This window comes from Mirounga angustirostris, unplaced genomic scaffold (assembly GCF_029215605.1).
Source record: "Mirounga angustirostris isolate CCGP_5_RB_7025 unplaced genomic scaffold, mMirAng1.0.hap1 SCAF_10, whole genome shotgun sequence".
Taxonomy (NCBI): Eukaryota; Metazoa; Chordata; class Mammalia; order Carnivora; family Phocidae; genus Mirounga; species Mirounga angustirostris.
Window position 1 is genome coordinate 116,070,449 of NW_026991718.1, and position 17,264 is coordinate 116,087,712.

Here is a 17,264-nt window from a genome sequence, read left to right on the forward strand (position 1 = left end):
ATATATTTTTACATGTACTATATCTAGGTGTGTGTACAAGTGTGTGTAAAAATATATACCTTGTGTGTAAGCGGCCTTTTTTTTGGTCTCCCACCTGCCCCCTGCCGTGGACCCATCTGCCCCACCTCTGAGTTTCCTTTTTTTTTTTTTTACCCCAATCATCCTTCTCTCTCCTGCCCCCCCAGTCCTACTCCCAGGGTGGCGTGAGCCCTGAGCTGCAGGGGCCCGGGCCTGCAGGGTGGGGGCGGGCAGGGGGAGGGGGAGGCCCAGCACACGAGGGCCGCTCTCAACCGCAGAGACCACATGGCATTGGAGACGTCCTCGCGTCCGGCACTCGCTGCAGGGGCCCCGGGTGAACGGAGGGCCTGCTCTGGGGCCCCATTCCAGCTTGGCCGCCATCTGTGACCTTGGGCAAGTCACTTGACCTCTGTGTGCCTCAACTTCCTCCTCTGTAAAATGGGGACAGTCCCTGCCCCTCCCTACCTCACAGGCATGTTGTGAGAATAAATGAGGTAACGTGTACCAAGGGCTCATGGTGTTCTTGCAGCGGGACGGGCCAGGCTGGGGAGAGGTGGACGGACACCCCGGGAGACTGAGCCAGACCCCCTGCCACACGGCAGCTCTTCGGAGGCAGGCTGACTTGCGTGTAAACCATCATTCCGGCTCTGGCCCAGCCCGGCTCGTGACCCTGGGCAAGAAAGCAGCCCCCGGTTCCCTGACTCAAAAATGAGTAATACCCACCTTAACCTGCCTCCTGTGAGAAACAGACGCTTAATCCATAGTTGCTCTATGGAAGCCAAGCTGGGCTGCCCTGGCCCTCACCCCAGACCCCAGGACCGGAACTCCGTACCCCCAGCAGCTGCCTCCCCCTGACAGTCGTTCACAGAACCACACTCTAGTGGAGGAGAGAGACCGTGAATGAGGCCTACGAGAGTTCAAGTCTGCCACGGGCGGCAGAAGACAAGATGCAGCGCCAGGAGGCTGCGGGAAGCTGCGATGGCAGCATCTCACGCAGCCTGGGCAGGAGCACTCTGCTCCATTCCAGAAGCACGGCGGGTATTAACCTGCTCTGGGGGACGGCGAGCCCGGGCAGAGTGCGTTCTAGGCAGAAGGACGTTCAGTGCCAATGCCCGGTGGTACGAACCTGCCTTTCAGAAGTTCTTGGGCCAAGCTGAGCTGCAGACACCTGGTCTCCTCCCTCGGCCCCACCCAGCTAAGATGCAGTGACCTCGAGCTCAGAGGGTGCACAGAACTGCCTCCCAGGAGCTTTGTTCAGGCTGACCCCCCCCCCCTCCCGGCGGCCCCTCCTGAGCTCGGCTCCTCCTGCGGGCCAGACCCCCTGTGCTCAGAGCAGCATGCCCTCCCCTCTGGATCGTGTTAGTGGTGGCCGAGCACCTGCTGACCACAGGCGGCTCCGATGACCTCCCGGGGCTGGCACTCCCTGGACCTACCCCTGCCCCAAGACCTGGAGGGGGGCAGGGGGATGGCTAGAAGAGTAAGCAAAGAGGTTTCAGGTTGCCGTGGGCACTGAGCCAGACACTCAGAGGTGAGTGAACGCTGGAGGGGGCCGGGCTGGACTTGAGGGGCACCGGCCAGCTAGCAGCCCAGCTCTACTCCTGACGGCCTCAAGGGAAGAGGGGGGACCCTTACCCCTCAGGGCCTGAGTGTTTCTGCTACAGCGGGCGAGGGGCCTTGACGGTTGGGTAAGGGTCTCTGGCAGGGAGCCTGCATTGCCTGCAGCAGAGCACCACGATGTGCAGAACTGGGGCCTCCACTGCCCGCCCTACTGGCGCCAACAGCTGAGAGAACAGGGTAACGAACACCAGGTCCTTTACCCAGAATCACCAGCCATCAACACTGTGCCGTATTTGTGCCAACCCTCACTTGCCCCACCTACCCCGGAGCCATTTGAAAGCCAACTGCAGACACCACACTTCAGCCCCAAACACACCAGGCAACGCCTGAGAATAAGAACATTCCTGCACGACCACAACACCATTGTCACCCTCTAATTTAAAGAAGGAGTGGCCCACGAGCCTCCCCCCATTACCCAGGCGAGCGCCCAGTACCCAGACATGAATATGAAAGCGCAGCCACACTCCAAACACCCCAACAATGTCTTCTCTGGCTCTTCCTTTGTACCCGCCCAGGATCCACTTAGGGATCATTCACTGCTTTCGGTCATCACGTCTCTTTAGTCTCACTGAACCAGACCTGACATTCATGACATGACATCTTTTAAGTATCCAAGCATCTTGCAGAGTGTTGCATGATCTGGACTTACATATTCTCGTGACTAGATTCGGATTAAACAGTATGAACCAGAATATGACTAAGATAATAAATATCCCATTCCCTGTACTTTCAAGGAGGCATTTGTCTGTTTAGGAAAAGACCAGAGAAGCTGCATTTCCAAAGCCCAGTCCTGGAGGGACAGAAAGGGTCAGGAGGGAGAAACTGCAGGCTGAGGGGTGCTGGCAAAGAGGCAGAGGGAGACGGAGCCTGTGCGCTGACCCTGGGTCCCTGAGAATCAGCCTCAGGGCGGCACATCCTAGAGCAGGAGGCCCAGGGTCCTGAGTTCCCAAGCCTGGCGTCTCCCCCACCCTGTGGCCTGAGCAGAGAGAGAAGGCGGGGCTGCAGCCAGGAGCAGCACTGGGTTCAGAAGCCTTCTGGCCAAGACGGCAGACAAAGCCATTGCCAGGTGGCCTGCCAGCCAGGAACCATGTGGGTGCCGGCACAGCTAAGTGCTCCGGAGGATACCCAGCCCAACTGAGAAGCTGTTCCTACCACCATCGCGGCAGTGTTCTTTTCTTTTCTCTTTTTTTTTTTTTTTTTAAGATTTATTCATTTATTTGAGGGAGAGAGAGCAAGTGAGCAAGAGTACAAGCAGGGTGAAGGGCAGAGGGAGAAGCAGGCTCCCCACTGAGCAGGGAGCCCGATGTGGGGCTCGATCCCGGGACTCCGGGGTCATGACCTGAGTCAAAGGCAGACGCTTAACCGTCTGAGCCACCCAGGCGCCCTGGGGTGGAGTGAAACACAGAATGAAGTTGTGTCTCCTGCGCTTTGGGATCTGGCTGATCTGGAAAAGCAGTGTGGCCCTCACTGCCCCTCCCCCAGCAGCCAGAGGGTCTTTACTAAAGTCTTGCCTCCGTTGGCTCCAGAAGTCACCCTCCGCTCAGAAGCCTTTGCAGCCCGCCCAGGGGTTCTTCCCCTTGGCCTGAGAGGCCCCTGCCCTGCTTTCCAGCTACAGCTCCTATGGGATCCATCCCCTCTGTGCTCTGTCCTCCAGCCTCACCTCAGGCCTTGCACGGGGAGCCCCACCAATGCAGTTAACGTTACCCCAGCTGGCAGTTCCTCGGGGAAACCCTCCCGAAGTACCTGGGCCAGGCCAGGCTGGTGCAAAACCCCTGCTCTGGACTTGGAGCATGAGAGCCACTTGGCTGGTCTGTCTTTGTTGCAGTCGCTGATGCGATGCCGCCGCTATCCGTGTGATTCTGAGTACCTGTCTCCAGCAGGAGACGGCGGGCTCCCAGAGGGCAGGAAGCGAGTTTGCTCACCAGCCTCAGTGCCTAGCACAGACGAGAGAAAGCTTCAAGACTGTCACTTCCTGGCTAGCTCAGCCGGTGGAGCGTACGACTCTTGATCTCGGGGTGGTAAGTTCGAGCCCCACGTTAGGTGTAGAGATTACATACAAATAAAATATTTAGGGGGAAAAAAAGGAACTACTATTTCCTAAATGAGTGAGCTTGTTGGGGGAAGGAGGGGTGGGACTTTAGAGAAGACTCTGAAGGATGAGCGGGAGTTCTCCAAGCTGAGGCAGAGAAAGGCCAGCACAGAGGCAGAAGTGTGAGGTTGCTGGGGCACAGGAAGGGCCTCAAATGCCAGGCTAAGTAGTAAGGGCTTTGAATGGGGCAGAACCCAGCTGCCCATGAGACGGGGCCTCCAGTCCCAGCTTCCGGGGGGGCCGTGGCCCCCTAGTGACCCAGCCAGCATCAGGGTTTCATCTCTGGCACACGTGTGCAAAGCCCAAACCCAGTGATGCCCTGTGACCAACAGGGAACATGGGCCCTGGGGGGGGGGGGGGGGTGTCAACTGCTAAGGCCTCTAACCTTCCGGAGACTGACAGATGACGCCCACATCTGAATCTGCAACCCTAGTTTCCACTCACATCTCTACTTGGATGGTGAACAGGTGCTTCCAAAATGAACATGTCCACCAACCAGGAGAAGTAAAAGGAAGTGCGAAGGGCCAGAAAGTCACCACTGAGCAGCTGTCACACAAGTGAATACCAGTGGGTGTTACAAGTCGTGGGTGGAAGTTTGCTGAGGAACAGAATATTCGGTCTCAAAGGAGCAGCCCACAAATTACTTACTCATGAGCATACTGATTACAAAAGGGAAAAATGTAACTTTCTGATGGATAACCCGGCAGACACTACCTTAGCAAGATGGCCGAAGTTATTCTTGCCAGTGTTGGGAAAAATTAACATCCTACATCTCCTGTTGAGATACACTGAGAAGGGCACAACATCATTCTGTGATATTCCTGTCAAAAATCCATCACTTGAGGGGCGCCTGAGTGGCTCAGTTGGTTGAGCATCAGACTCTTGATTTCAGCTCAGGTCATGATATCAGGGTCGTGAGATGGAGCCCAGCGTTGGGCTCTGTGCTCAGAGGGGAGTCTGCGGGAGATTCTCTCTCTCTCTCTCTCTCTCTCTCTCTCTCTCTCTCCCTCTGCCCCTCCCCTGCTCATGAGTGCAGGTGTGCGCACACACTCTCTCTCTCAAATAAATAATCTTTAAAAAAAAAATCCATAACTTGAAGCTAATCATGAGGGAGCACCATGTAACTGGCCTGGACTCTCCAGAAGTGTCAATGTCTTGAAAAACAAAAGCTAAGGAACAGTAACATATTAAAAGAGATTAAAGAGGGGCACCTGAGTGGCTCAGATGGTTCAGTGTCTGCCTTTGGCTAAGGTCATGATCTCCAGGTCGTGGGATGGAGCCCCACATCTGGCTCCCAGCTCAGCGGGGAGTCTGCTTCTCCCTCTCCCTCTCTCCCCCTGCTTGTGTTTCCTGTCTCTCCCTCTCTCGAATAAATAAAAAAAAAAAATCTTTAAAAAAAAAAAAGATATTAAAGACATCTCAATAGATGCATAAAAAACATTTGATGAAATCCCCAATACCCTTTCATGATAAAAACGCTCAACCAGGAACAGAACTTCTTCAAGCTGATAAAGGACATCCAAGAAAAACCCACAGCTAATACCATATTTAATGGTGAATGACTGAGCTTTTCCCCTAAGATCAGGAACAAGACAAGGATGTCAGCTTTTATTAGTTCTTTTTTTAAGATTTATTTATTTATTAGAGAGAGCGTATGTGCAATAGAGCAAGTGAATGCGGGGAGGTGGAGGGAGAAGATTTTAAAGCAGACTCCCCGTTGAGCATGGAGCCCATTATGGGGCTCCAATAGGGGCTCCATCCCAGAACCCTGAGATCATGACCTGAGTCAAAATCAAGAGTCGGACATTCAACTGATTAAGCCACCCAGGTGCCCCCGTTTTTACTACTTCTATTTGATGTACTGGAGGGCAATGTTGCCCAGGCAAGAGAATGAATGAATGAATGAAACCCAGAATGGGAAGAAAGAAGTTAAACTATCTCTATTTGCAGATAACATGATCTTTCATAAAGAAAATCCTAAAGCATCCATAAATAAACTATTAGTTAATAAATGAGTTCAGTAATGTTCCTGGAAATAAGATCAATACACAAAAATCAATTGTAGGGCGCCTGGGTGGTGGTGATGGTTGCACAACAATGTGAATGTGCTTAATGCCCCCCAACTACAGATTTCAAATGGTTAAAATGGTAATTTTTATGTTTTGTTGTTTTTGTTTTTGTTTTTTAACACCCCCCCCCCCCCCCCACACACACAAATTAAAGAAACATGATAACCTTGGACTGGCTCCTGGACCAGAAAAAAAATTTCTGTAAAGGACATTACTGGGATCACTGACAAAACTTGAATATGGATTGTAAATTAGATAACAGTATTAAATCAATGTTAAAATTTTTCTGATTTTGATAAATGTACTATGGATTTGGAAAAGAATCTCCTTTTCAGGAGATACTCACTGAAGTATTTCCGGGTAAAAGGGTAATGAACAATGCAAGCTACTCTCAAATAATGTTGGCGGGGGCAGGATATACACACATACACACAGACACACAGAAGAGACTATAATAAAGGCAAATGTTAACAACTGGAGAGTCTGGGTGAACTCTTTGTATAGTTCCTATACCTTTATTGTAAGTCTGAAATTACTTCAAAGTTAACAGTTTCTAAAAAATTAATAGGTCCAAAACAGAACTGAGCTCTCCTCAAATCTGCTCCTTCCACAGCCGACCCGTGTTAGAAACAGGTCGGCTCTCTCCCACTGCTCAGACCAAAACCCTTGGAGTCATCCTTGACTCTTCTCTTTCACACACATTCCAATCCATGTGCAAATTCATTGGATGCAACTTCAGAATCGTTCCAGAATCCCACCCCTTCTCCCCAGCACCACTGCAACCACACTAGCCTGAACACATCATCTTGCTGGAAAGCTCCTCACTGGTCTCACCCAGAGGGATTCAGTTAAAACATAAGCCAGATCATGCCGTCCTTCCTCTCAGAACACTGATGTCTCATGGTGGCCTACAAGGAGCCCCTGGCAAGGCCCCCACTGCTTCTCAGACCTCATCTCCCACCCTTCTCACCACAGTCACACTCACCTCTGGCTGCTCCTAGACCAGGAGCCAGGCAAACTCCCCCTACCTGCCTCACTCACTCACTGGGCATGGCTTCTGGTTGTCCCAAATGTCACTTCCCAGGAGGCACCCTCCTCTCTCGTCACTCTGCTTTATTCTCCTTCAAGGAACTCATTTCTCTCTCTGAGCCATGGAGTTACTTACTTGTTCATTGTATTTCCCGCACAAATACTGCTTCCCCAGGGTGATTACTTTAGTGCAGTGTTGTTTCCCCAGCACCCGGCACAGTGCCTCGCACGTAAGAGCTGTCAGTTCATAGGGACAGAGTAAGTAACTGGGTGCTGTAAGGTCTGTGTTGGTCCAAAGTGGGGCAGGGAGAGAAAAACAGGCTGGAGTCCTGGTGGGTAGGTGTTCCTTCAAGGGTCAAAGTGACGGACAGGAGCTGATACATGATGGGGGAGCCGGCGGGTCTGTCCTCTCTGACTCCCTCCTCCAACTAATGCCAACAAGAGTGGGTAAGGGGTGCTGACACCCTGAGGATACACCATGCTCCCCCAGCCCCTGCCCCTCTCACTGGCCCCCACGGTGCTACTTGGCTCTTCTTGGACACTCTTTTTTTCCTCAATCTTCACCACCACCCTCCCATTTTACAGGAAACCGAGGCCAGCTGGAAAGGACAGTGACTTGGCTGAGGTGGGCTGTCCCCAGCACAGTCCTCCTACCCAACACCCAGGGGAGCCCCCACACCGGCAGGGGCCTGACCAGTGACCCTTCACAGGAGGATGGCGAGGACCGTCTGACACGCCTTCTTTTCGGATTGGGGAAAAGAGCCATACTTGGCCTGATGGAAGGAAGCCCTCCCACGGGAATGGGCCAGGCAGCGTGGGCCTTTAGGGGAAAGATGGGTGGAGGGCCTGAGAGCTGGAAGGCCTGGGCGTTCTGCCTGCCTCACTGACGAGGAAGGGGCGGCCCACATAAATCCCCCACCCCTGACAATCAGGGGCGAGGGGGCCCGGCGCTGCCCCGCATCACCTCCGGGTATCCCCTCCCCTGCCAATTCCGGCAAGGCGCCCCCGCCGCCGCCCGCCCGTGGGTCAAGGCCAAATAAGGCTGCGCCGGCGCGCCGCCCCGCCCCGCCCCGCCGCGCACATTCTTCTGCCTTGTAAGGCCCGCGCCGCCGCGCCCACCGAGCCCGAAGCCGGACCGACGGCCCGCGGCCCCGCACCGGCTCCGCGCAGCGAGCGAAAGCGAGTGAGCGAGCGAGCACCTTCTCCGCACCAGGTGGGAGTCGCGGCCGCGGGGCGCCAGAGGAGGCGGTGTGATGGCCCCAAGGACGGGCACGCCGGAGGGTCTCGGCGAGGACAGCCCTCGCGGGGCTGGGGCTGCGAGTTGCGGGTCGGACGGGGACTCTGGCAGGGGGTGGGCAGCAGGGAGACTGTTCCAGGCTCGGGCAGCCGGTGGTCCTTGGGCGAGGGAACTCTGTCCGGGCCCTGCCCCTTTGCTATGGAGTTACCGGCGCCAAGCCCAGAGCTCGGGGGGGGGGGGGGGGGGGGGGCAGAAGGAGGGGAGGGGGTTGTGGTCTCCGGTGTTCCCTGCCCCAGTAAACCCATGTGTGTCAGACAGGAAAGTGAGCCCCTGTAAGGCTCCTTGAGACTCCTCCAGAACTCCTGGGGTTAGGAGAGAGGGATGGAGACTGGGATAATGCCCCCCGCCCCATCCATACACACCAACGCTTTATGCACGCACTTGGGGCTTCCATGTCCTGGGCCATCTGCCCAACTGTGCCTGTTGGGTGGGGAGGGTCTGCCAAGGGCTCTGGGGGCTGGACAGGGACCTGGGCTGGGGGACCTCGGTCTCTGCTCCTCCTCTCCAGCCCACCAACTGCCCTGAGGAATGAGTCAGATAACTCAGCTGCAGAGGAGTTGAGTTTACGAGCAAGGCATCTGGCACTACCAGCCATAGGGACCAAGAGATAATGGGGGACACAGACCTTGTCTTTGCTGTTATGGGGGGATTTCAGGCACCAGAAGGGGGGAGGTGGCACCTAGGTGTGGCCAGTCCAACTACCAGTTATATATGATCCCTAGTGTCTAGGACCTCCAGGAGCAGTAGGGGATGGCTCCAGGGCTAAAACCTAGCCTGTCTCTCTAACCCCATTTCCTCAACCAAGTCTAGAAACTGCCTCTGGGCACACAGAGCCCTCAGCTGCAGCAGGCCCACCATGAGCCTCTTAGGGCATGTGTTTCTTTCTGTGTTCAGGTGTCAAGGGCACCAAGGGCTGGCCATTACCACCCACTGACCCAAGCCTAGCCCAAGTGGTTGGACTCTGTCCCTCTCATGGGCATGCCACTTCCCTTCTTGGGCATCACTTCTTAAACTGCACCGTCGGGGTGGGAGGTGTCCCCCCAAGATTGCTGGGTTGGACCCAACCTGAAGTTCAGTGCTTTCAGCCACATCATGGCCTCTGGACCAAAGAGGGTGGGGAAGGGGGAGGCCTGGAGACAGAAGGGCCCAGCTAGTTATCCCAGCAGTGGGTGAGATCCTACCCGTTCCATTCCTCTCTCCTCCGGGCTGAGTCTGCCCCAGAGCTGCGCAGATAGGAGGGTGGTGGCAATAGCGATGACGACCATCACAGCCCCCCATGACCGTGGACTACTCCTTGGCTGCCTTCCGTGGGTGCCATGAGTCAAAGTTCCCGGCGAACGGTGGGCTCAGGAAGGACTGGGCCCCTCAAAGCACTAAACCCTGCTGATGCCACCAGCCCACTCCGACCCAGGTCATGGGTGAGAAGGGCTCTCGTCTACCCACCCTGAACCACGTGAGGCTCACCCAGGGCCAGCCGTGTCAGGCCAGTGGGACAGCAGCCTGTGTGTCACGCCTACAGGCAGCCGTGGCCCTGCGGAAGGACCGGGGCTGGCTGGGATCCCTGCTCCAGGTTTAAGAGCTCAAAGACCAAAGTCTGAGAATGACTGGAACAGGGTCATGGGATAAAGGCCTGGAGATCGTCGAGGAACATTCACGACCACACAATTTGGGGCTAAAAACAGGCAGAGGCTTCCTGGAGGCTGGCCCTCAACCGAGGGCTCAGGGCAGAGGACAAACGGGGACAGGAGTCCTAGGGCCTCAGCCAGGCCCACAGCGGCCCAGCTGAGGGGCACATGACCCCGGGTCTTCAGGGGCAGAATCCCCACAGGCCATGACAGGGGTTCAGGGAAAGAGCACCTTGTCGTGCCTCAGTTTCCCCATCAGTGCAGTGGGGGCAGTAGACTGGCTGCAATTGCCCTCACAGCCATTCATTAAACAATCATCCATTAGCCTATTGATTGGTAAACCAGGGGAGGGAGGGAAAGATCTCTAAGTGCTTACTGTCAGAGCAAGGGCACGGGAACTGCTCCCAAGGGGGTGTCTCAAGAAGTAGCCTGGAAAAGGAAGGGCGTTCAGGGGGAGGGACCAAGAAGGAAAGTCTGGGGGTGCCTGGGAAACATCCAGAGGTCCAGCATGGCAGAATCACAGAGGGCAAGAGGGACACAGTGAAGGGTGCCACGGTCAGCCAGAGAGAAGGGTTGGAGGGGTTCACACAGGGTCTTAAACGCCAGGCTCAGGGGCCCAGACTTGTTCCAGGAACTTTCGAGGGCTTCACGGTGAAATGACAGGTAGTACAGGTCTGGATCTCTATGGGATGGGAGAGACTGGCTGGAAACTAGGAGGTCAGGTTTAGACAAGGGTGACAAGAAGCTGGGGCTCCCAGCCTGGGGAAGCCTCACACTCCTATAGGCACTGAGAAGTGAGAACAAGTCAGGTCTACTGCCCACCTAAGGGGCTGGTCAAGTGTGGGCAGGTTGGGGGAGGGGAGACTGCCCAGAGCATATGCCTTCCAGAACATCCAGAGCAGGGAGCACAGAGGGATGGGGAGGAGGGAGGAGGAGGAGGACATGACAAGAATGTCAGGAATGCAGGGCCTCCTGACTGCTGGGGGCAGGGGGAGCCGGCAGGGAGCCTCACAGCCTCCCATTTTTCAACCCACCTTGTCACTTGGAGGGAGAGAGATGGACAGTGTAAATGCTGAGAGAAAGCGAGGACAGGATGGCATGGAACCCAATCCTAAGTGTCCTACCCAAAAAGCCACAGTCAAAGTCGCTTACTGTGCCTGGCACCATTCCAGGGGCTGTCCCTGGCACCATTCCTACTGCTGGGCATTCCTCACGTCCCCGTTCCCACATGGGCAAACTCCCCCAGAGAGGTAGAGAAGCTGTTTACGATCACACGGAGCCCACGCCTGTCTGCTTTTGTGACGAGCTGGGTGACAGGAGCCCCAAGTGTGTGGGAGGCTTTGAATGCCAGGCCCAGGTGCTAACAGCCAGTCTGGGGTGGGCAGGAGGACCCCTGGCCCAGGGTCATAGGCTCTTCCCCCCACACCCACTTCCTGCAGGGAAGCCCCGCCCACCCGAAGCCAAGATGTCCAGTAAGCGGGCCAAGGCCAAAACCACCAAGAAGCGGCCACAGCGGGCCACATCCAATGTCTTCGCGATGTTTGACCAGTCCCAAATCCAGGAGTTTAAGGAGGCCTTCAACATGATCGACCAGAACCGAGATGGCTTCATCGACAAGGAGGACTTGCATGACATGCTGGCCTCACTGGGTGAGCAGGAACAGGGGGGCTGCGGTCTAAGTGGGTCCCACGAGGGTTAAACTGGAGCAGGCAGCGGGGCTGCTCATCACGTAGGGAGTCCTTCCCGTGGAGGGACATGTGGTACCCACCCTGGCGAGCAGATGCCAGTACTTTCTCCATTTAACAGATAGGGAAACTGAGGCACTGGGCACTGGATCTGAACCTAGGCTCACTCAAGAGCCAGACTGCCTCAGGCAGATTTGTGGTTGGGCTGCCTGGTTCCACTTCATTTAAAGAAAAGGATGGGCAACTAAAGAAAGTTGGAAGTGCACAGACTTTCCATTGTATGGACGGAGAACTGTGGCTGGAGGGGGGGCCAGAGTGTCCCACCCCTTTAGAAGTCACCCAAGCCAGTCCTTAGAGCCTCTCTGACTCCACGACTTCCCTAGAGTCAGAATCTTAGAGCTGAAAGGAACCTCGTACAATTCACACTGCTCGGATGGGGACCCCCCCAAGTGTGTAGCCTTGCCCCCACATCCCTCCCCTGTGCTCGCCACAGATACCACCCCAGCCCCAGTTCCTGGCAGGCCCTTCGTCCGGGTCAGACACTGGCTGGGGGACAGGGGAAGCCTCTGGTAGGGGAGGAGGCGGCCTGTGCTGGCCAAGCCCCAAGCACTGAGGCCAGACAGGCCCGAGTGAGTCCCTGGCCCTCACAGCGGGGCAGCCCCACTCCGCCCATTTCCCTTCCTGCGCAGTGGTGACCGAGGCCCTCGTGTACACGCCCAGGAAGTCCGGTGGGAGGACAGGGCAACCCTGAGTTGGGGGGCTGACATCGGACCCTGGGCATCTACCCAGAAAAACCTGCATTCCTGTCTGGAGCTCCTGTCGGTGGGGCCACCGGTGAGCCGTGGCCTTCTGGTTAAGAACGTCCTCCTCCGGTTAGAGAGTAAGAGCAGCAGACAACAAAAGCTGCGGCAGCTGCACAAGTACCTTAAACCTCACAGCTGTCCTACTGGGTAGATGTGATTAGCGCCTCGTCGTGACCTCGTGGTGCGGTGAAGGTGAACGCAGGCAGGAGGCAGAGCAGATCCGCGGGCAGTCAGCACATGGTGGCCCTTACACCCCGGAGGTCACGGATGTCCGGACCGGAGGCCCTAACTGGTCAAGGGGCCTGGAGAGCCTGGGGGGGAGGGAGCAGTCAGAACACTGGCCACCCCAGCAAGACGCTCTACAGTTTACAGAGCTTAGCGTGTCCTGCCTGTGGGACTCTCACAGGCCATGAAGGGAGGGGACAGGGAGGCAGGAGGGGACAGGGCAGTGACAGCAGGAATGTCCCACCTGCCACAGGGAAGAACCCCACCGACGAGTACCTGGAGGGCATGATGAGCGAGGCCCCGGGGCCCATCAACTTCACCATGTTTCTCACCATGTTTGGGGAGAAGCTGAACGGCACAGACCCCGAGGACGTGATCCGAAACGCCTTCGCCTGCTTCGATGAGGAGGCCTCAGGTCAGCAGCCTCCCACTGGAGGCCTGGACAGGGCTGGGGCTGAGCGCTTCACCCAGGGTACCCCCAAGGATGCGAATGGAGCTGGGCTACGCTGGGACTTGAGGGCCCCTGTCCCCAAAGGCCAGAACAGAAATCCCCCATCTGCTGGGGTTTCCGTGGCTGGAACTGGAAAAACTAAGCCGTGTCCTTGTTCCCTTCCCCCAGATGCTAGACCACAACAGCCCACGTCCACCAAGGCTTCCCACGTCTTGAGTTCACCTGTTGGCCCAGCACACTGCCCCCACTTTAGACCTTCCCAGAAACCAAATCGTTCCAGGCCCTTCTGGCCAGTAAGGTGCAAAAACCAGCCCCCATACTCAGACCTTACAAAGGACTTCTGTCCCACAGCTAGTGTGTCCCAGGGACAGGCCAGAGTGACGCTGCCAGTGATTTCAGTAGTTTCTCGGGGGCCGCAGGCCCAATTCAGAACGTTTTCCTGACGACCTTCATGGTCCCATACCAGGATGGCATATTTTCATCTCTATTTTCCAGAGCACACAGGTACAGAGAGGTTAAATAACTTGCCCATGGTCACACAGCCAGGAAAGGGGATAAGCATGCAAACTCGGGCAGTGGAACTCTAGGGCTCATGTCAAAGTAAGACATATCCAGCCCCCACACTCACAGCCCCAAGGATCCCACAGACACACTGCAGAATCGCTCCCCACTCTGGGGCCCCGGGGAGTTGAACTGGCCAGAGACCCACTGCGAGGACTGGTGGGGGGCCGTGGGGTGAGGGTGTCGGGCATGTCCCAGCCTGAGTCCCTGTCTCATGGGCCCGGGCCCCACCCCCAGGCTTTATCCACGAGGACCACCTTCGGGAGCTGCTCACCACCATGGGCGACCGCTTCACAGATGAGGAAGTGGACGAGATGTACCGAGAGGCACCCATTGATAAGAAAGGCAACTTCAACTACGTGGAGTTCACCCGCATCCTCAAGCATGGTGCCAAGGACAAGGACGACTAGGCCACCCAGCCCCCCATGCCCAGGCCCCTGTCCCACTCTCCTGCTCCCCAAACTCACTGTGCTCCATGCCCGTGATCCCATAGGACCCTCTCAGGGGAGCCTCCCTCTGAGGAGCTAGGGGCCCAGCTCCCCGTGGAGGAACAGGCGGAGAGTGCGCAGTGCCAGGCAAGGGGCGCACGGCCGACGTGAGGCAGGTGTTCCACCGGGAACCCCCGGAGAGGACTGTCTTCCAGGGAGCTGGACCTCATGGCTGCTCCCCACCTGACGGGCCCTGTGTCCTGTCAGACACAAGTTCACGTGCACCCCCACACAGGGCATGACCGCTCTTTCCCAGCCACTGCCACTGCCACAAAGCTCACCAAGGTCCCTTCTCAGAGGACAGGATGCCAGACCCCTCCTCTGTGCCCTGCCCAGCCACCCCACTGGGAGTGTGATCCAGAAGATGCATGCAGCGTGGATACTGGACCCAGGGGAGGCAGAATCTCCAATAGAAGTCTGAGCACTGCTTTGGGTCTGTGTGTCTCTTGCCGGGACGAAATAGAGGAGCTCCTAGTCCCTAAACACTCCTGCCCTCTCCTGTCCCTACTGGCTGCCCAGACCCCAACCTCCTCCCAGCCAGGGAAAGGCTCCGCTGAGACCAGACCTGCAGTGGGGGGCAGACAGAGGTGCTACAGGAAACAGTCCTCCTGGGAGAGAGAGGCCCAAGTGGGGAGGACCCTCAGGAATCACCACAGCATATCTCAGTGGGGGATTTGGGGCACCGGGAAGACAGGGGTCAAGGTCACCCAGCCTTCAGGACTACAGCCTGGATCTCCAGGGACACCGCAATGCTCCTGGAATGCCAAGTGGTCCTGGAAGAACAGGGAGGCTTTGGAAACGGGGAGGAGGGTGCATCCCAGAAGCTCCGGATGAAGGTGGGAACAACGGGTATAAGAGATTCCCTGAGGTCAGCTCCAGGCAGCCACCACGTGAGGCCTGGGCTGTGCCCCCTGCACCTGCAAGGTCAGTTCAGCCACATGACCAGTTTCCACATCGCACACAAGGTGGGCAGGGCTGGGATCTCCATTACACGTGATGATGGGGACACTGACCAAAGTGCCTGGGGCACAAGAGGAACAGAAATATTGGTTGAATAGCCAAGAGGGGCAGGGACTACCTGAGGCTACCCAGTGGGTCTGGGGCAGAGGGACGGCTGGACCCTGGCCTCTAGATCCCCCACAGGGCTCAGACCTGGGCTAGACACATCCCACCAGACCCCACAAAGGTCGAGGAGCAGCTGCTGGGCCCGGTGTGATCCTGATGCCTTCCCTAAAGGTCACCCACAGTCAGCCATCCGCATCACACAGCAAAGGTCCGAGATTGGATCTTAGTGCTGAGCACTAAGAGGACCGTGTATTGGACGAGGGGGGTCTAACTTCCCACAAGCCTCTGCCCCACCTCAGCTCCAGGCCCCTCCCAGCCAGGCCTTGGCCAGAATGCCATGAAACACCCCCTCTCTTGCCTCTAGATGGAGCCCCGCAAGTCCCTGATCCCCACTCCTGATGGAGCCAACCCCAAACAAGTCCTGACCAGGCCCAAATACTGTGACAGACTCAGTCTGACCACGCCCTCAACCCCGGCCCTAGATGGGGGGGTCGCTCACTGCAGCTAGTCCCAAGGGAGGGCCAGGGAGTGGGGCAGGCTCTGGGTGTCCTCTGAGGACCCCAGAGCGCTGGCCACACATGCCCTGCATCAGGGTCACAGGGCACTCTGCAGAGCCGCTGTGGCACCAAAAGCCTTTCTGAAGACGGCAGGGACGGGGTTAGAAACAAGCCTCCTCGGGTTCTGACCCCTCAGTCTGCAATCCTGTCACAAGCCTCCTCCCCCTTCGCCCCAGAGAAAGGGACAGAACCCATCCAGCCTCACTGGCTTCCTAGCTGGCGTGGGCCTGACCTGACGGGATCCAGAGGAAGGGACAAGGGAAGTGTTGTGTGTGGAAGGGCAGGACCAGTAGGCGGGAGGAACGTGCAGGAACTGAACTGGAGGAAGCCGTGTGAACGAAGTCGGGAGCAGGCAGGCACACAGCACATTCAGAAGCCAGGAAGACGGCAGTTTTCTATTTGTGAGCTCATTTATTAAGATCCTAGCAGCTTTTTAGAGAAGCAGCAGTAGCTACTGTTTTTCTCTCTCACAGGCAACATCTACAGGTAACAGTGAAACATGCCCAGAACTTTCAAAGTCTGGCACAGAATTCAGAAACCACAAGGAAAAGACTGATGCATTTAAATCCATAAAGATTATCTCTTGGGGTGCCTGGCCGGCTCAGCAACTCTTGATCTCAGGGTTGTGAGTTCAAGCCCCATGCTGGGTATGGAGATTACTTTAAAATAAAATCTTTTTTTTTTTTTTTAAGATTTTATTTATTTGACAGAGAGAGACAGCCAGAGAGGGAACACAAGCAGGGGGAGCAGGAGAGGGAGAAGCAGGCTTCCCGCAGAGCAGGGAGCCGATTGCGGGGCTCAATCCCAGGACCCTGGGGTCATGACTTGAGCCAAAGGCAGATGCTTAACAACTGAGCCACCCAGGTACCCCTAAAATAAAATCTTTAAAAAAAAATTCACGAAAATTTAAAAAACAAAACAAAAAACCATAAGGAGGGGTGCCTGGGTGGCTCAGTTGGTTAAATGTCCAACTCTTGATCTCGGCTCAGGTCATGAGCTCAGGGTCGTGAGATCAACCCCCACGTCGGGCTCCATGCTGGGTATGGAGCCTGCTTAAAATTCTCTCTGCCTCCCACCCCACTCACTTTCTCACTCTAAAAAAAAAAAAGAAGAAAGGGGGTGCACCTGGGTGGCTCAGTTAGTTAAGCGACTGCCTTTGGCTCAGGTCATGATTCCGAGGTCCTGGGATCAAGTCCCACATCGGGCTCCCGGCTCAATGGGGAGTATGCTTCTCCCTCTGACCATCTCCCCTCTCATGGCTGTTTCTCTCTCTCTCTCTCTCTCAAATAAATAAATAAAATCTTTAAAAAAAAAAAAGAAGAAGAAGAAGAAGAAAGGGGCACCTGGGTGGCTCAGTCAGTTAAGCCTCTGCCTTCGGCTCAGGTCATGATCCTGGCCCAGCACTGGGCTCCCCACTCAGTGGGGAGTCCACTTCTCCCTCCCCTGCTCCTGTGCTCTCACTTGCACTCTCTCTCTCCCCGCATCTCAGATATAAAAAAAAAAAGAAAAAGTAAATGGCCATGAGTTGCCAGATATTTATGAAAAAGAAGAGGAAAATAAGATGTAACTTCTAGAATTCAGGGCTTACCATGAAGCTATAGTAAACATGATGATGGTGTGATACTGGTGAAGAGCCAGACTGACCCATGGAATGGAACAGAGTCCAGGGACAGACCCACACACTG

The 17,264-nt window shown here is 56.0% G+C and overlaps 1 protein-coding gene and 1 long non-coding RNA gene across 4 annotated transcripts in view; one reads left to right on the top strand and one right to left on the bottom strand.

Moving 5' to 3' along the window:
• Nucleotides 1–17,264, bottom strand: part of LOC123851749 (uncharacterized) — a 118,159-nt gene that overhangs the window by 50,336 nt on the left and 50,559 nt on the right. The gene's annotated exons all lie outside the window — the stretch shown is intronic.
• On the top strand, nucleotides 7,876–14,384 carry MYL9 (myosin light chain 9). Its single transcript, XM_045885714.3, has 4 exons — nucleotides 7,876–8,035; nucleotides 11,184–11,393; nucleotides 12,711–12,872; nucleotides 13,707–14,384. Exons 2-4 carry the CDS (start codon nucleotides 11,210–11,212, stop codon nucleotides 13,877–13,879), a joined length of 519 nt encoding a protein of 172 aa, XP_045741670.1. The 5' UTR covers nucleotides 7,876–8,035; nucleotides 11,184–11,209; the 3' UTR covers nucleotides 13,880–14,384.

Excerpts from the sequence above, each read along its gene's own strand:
- MYL9 (XM_045885714.3), top strand. The coding sequence starts at position 11,210 with ATGTCCAGTAAGCGGGCCAAGGCCAAAACCACCAAGAAGCGGCCACAG. Across the intron at positions 11,394-12,710 it reads TGACATGCTGGCCTCACTGG|GGAAGAACCCCACCGACGAG; the intron begins GTGAGCAGGAAC and ends CACCTGCCACAG. Across the intron at positions 12,873-13,706 it reads CTTCGATGAGGAGGCCTCAG|GCTTTATCCACGAGGACCAC; the intron begins GTCAGCAGCCTC and ends CCCCACCCCCAG.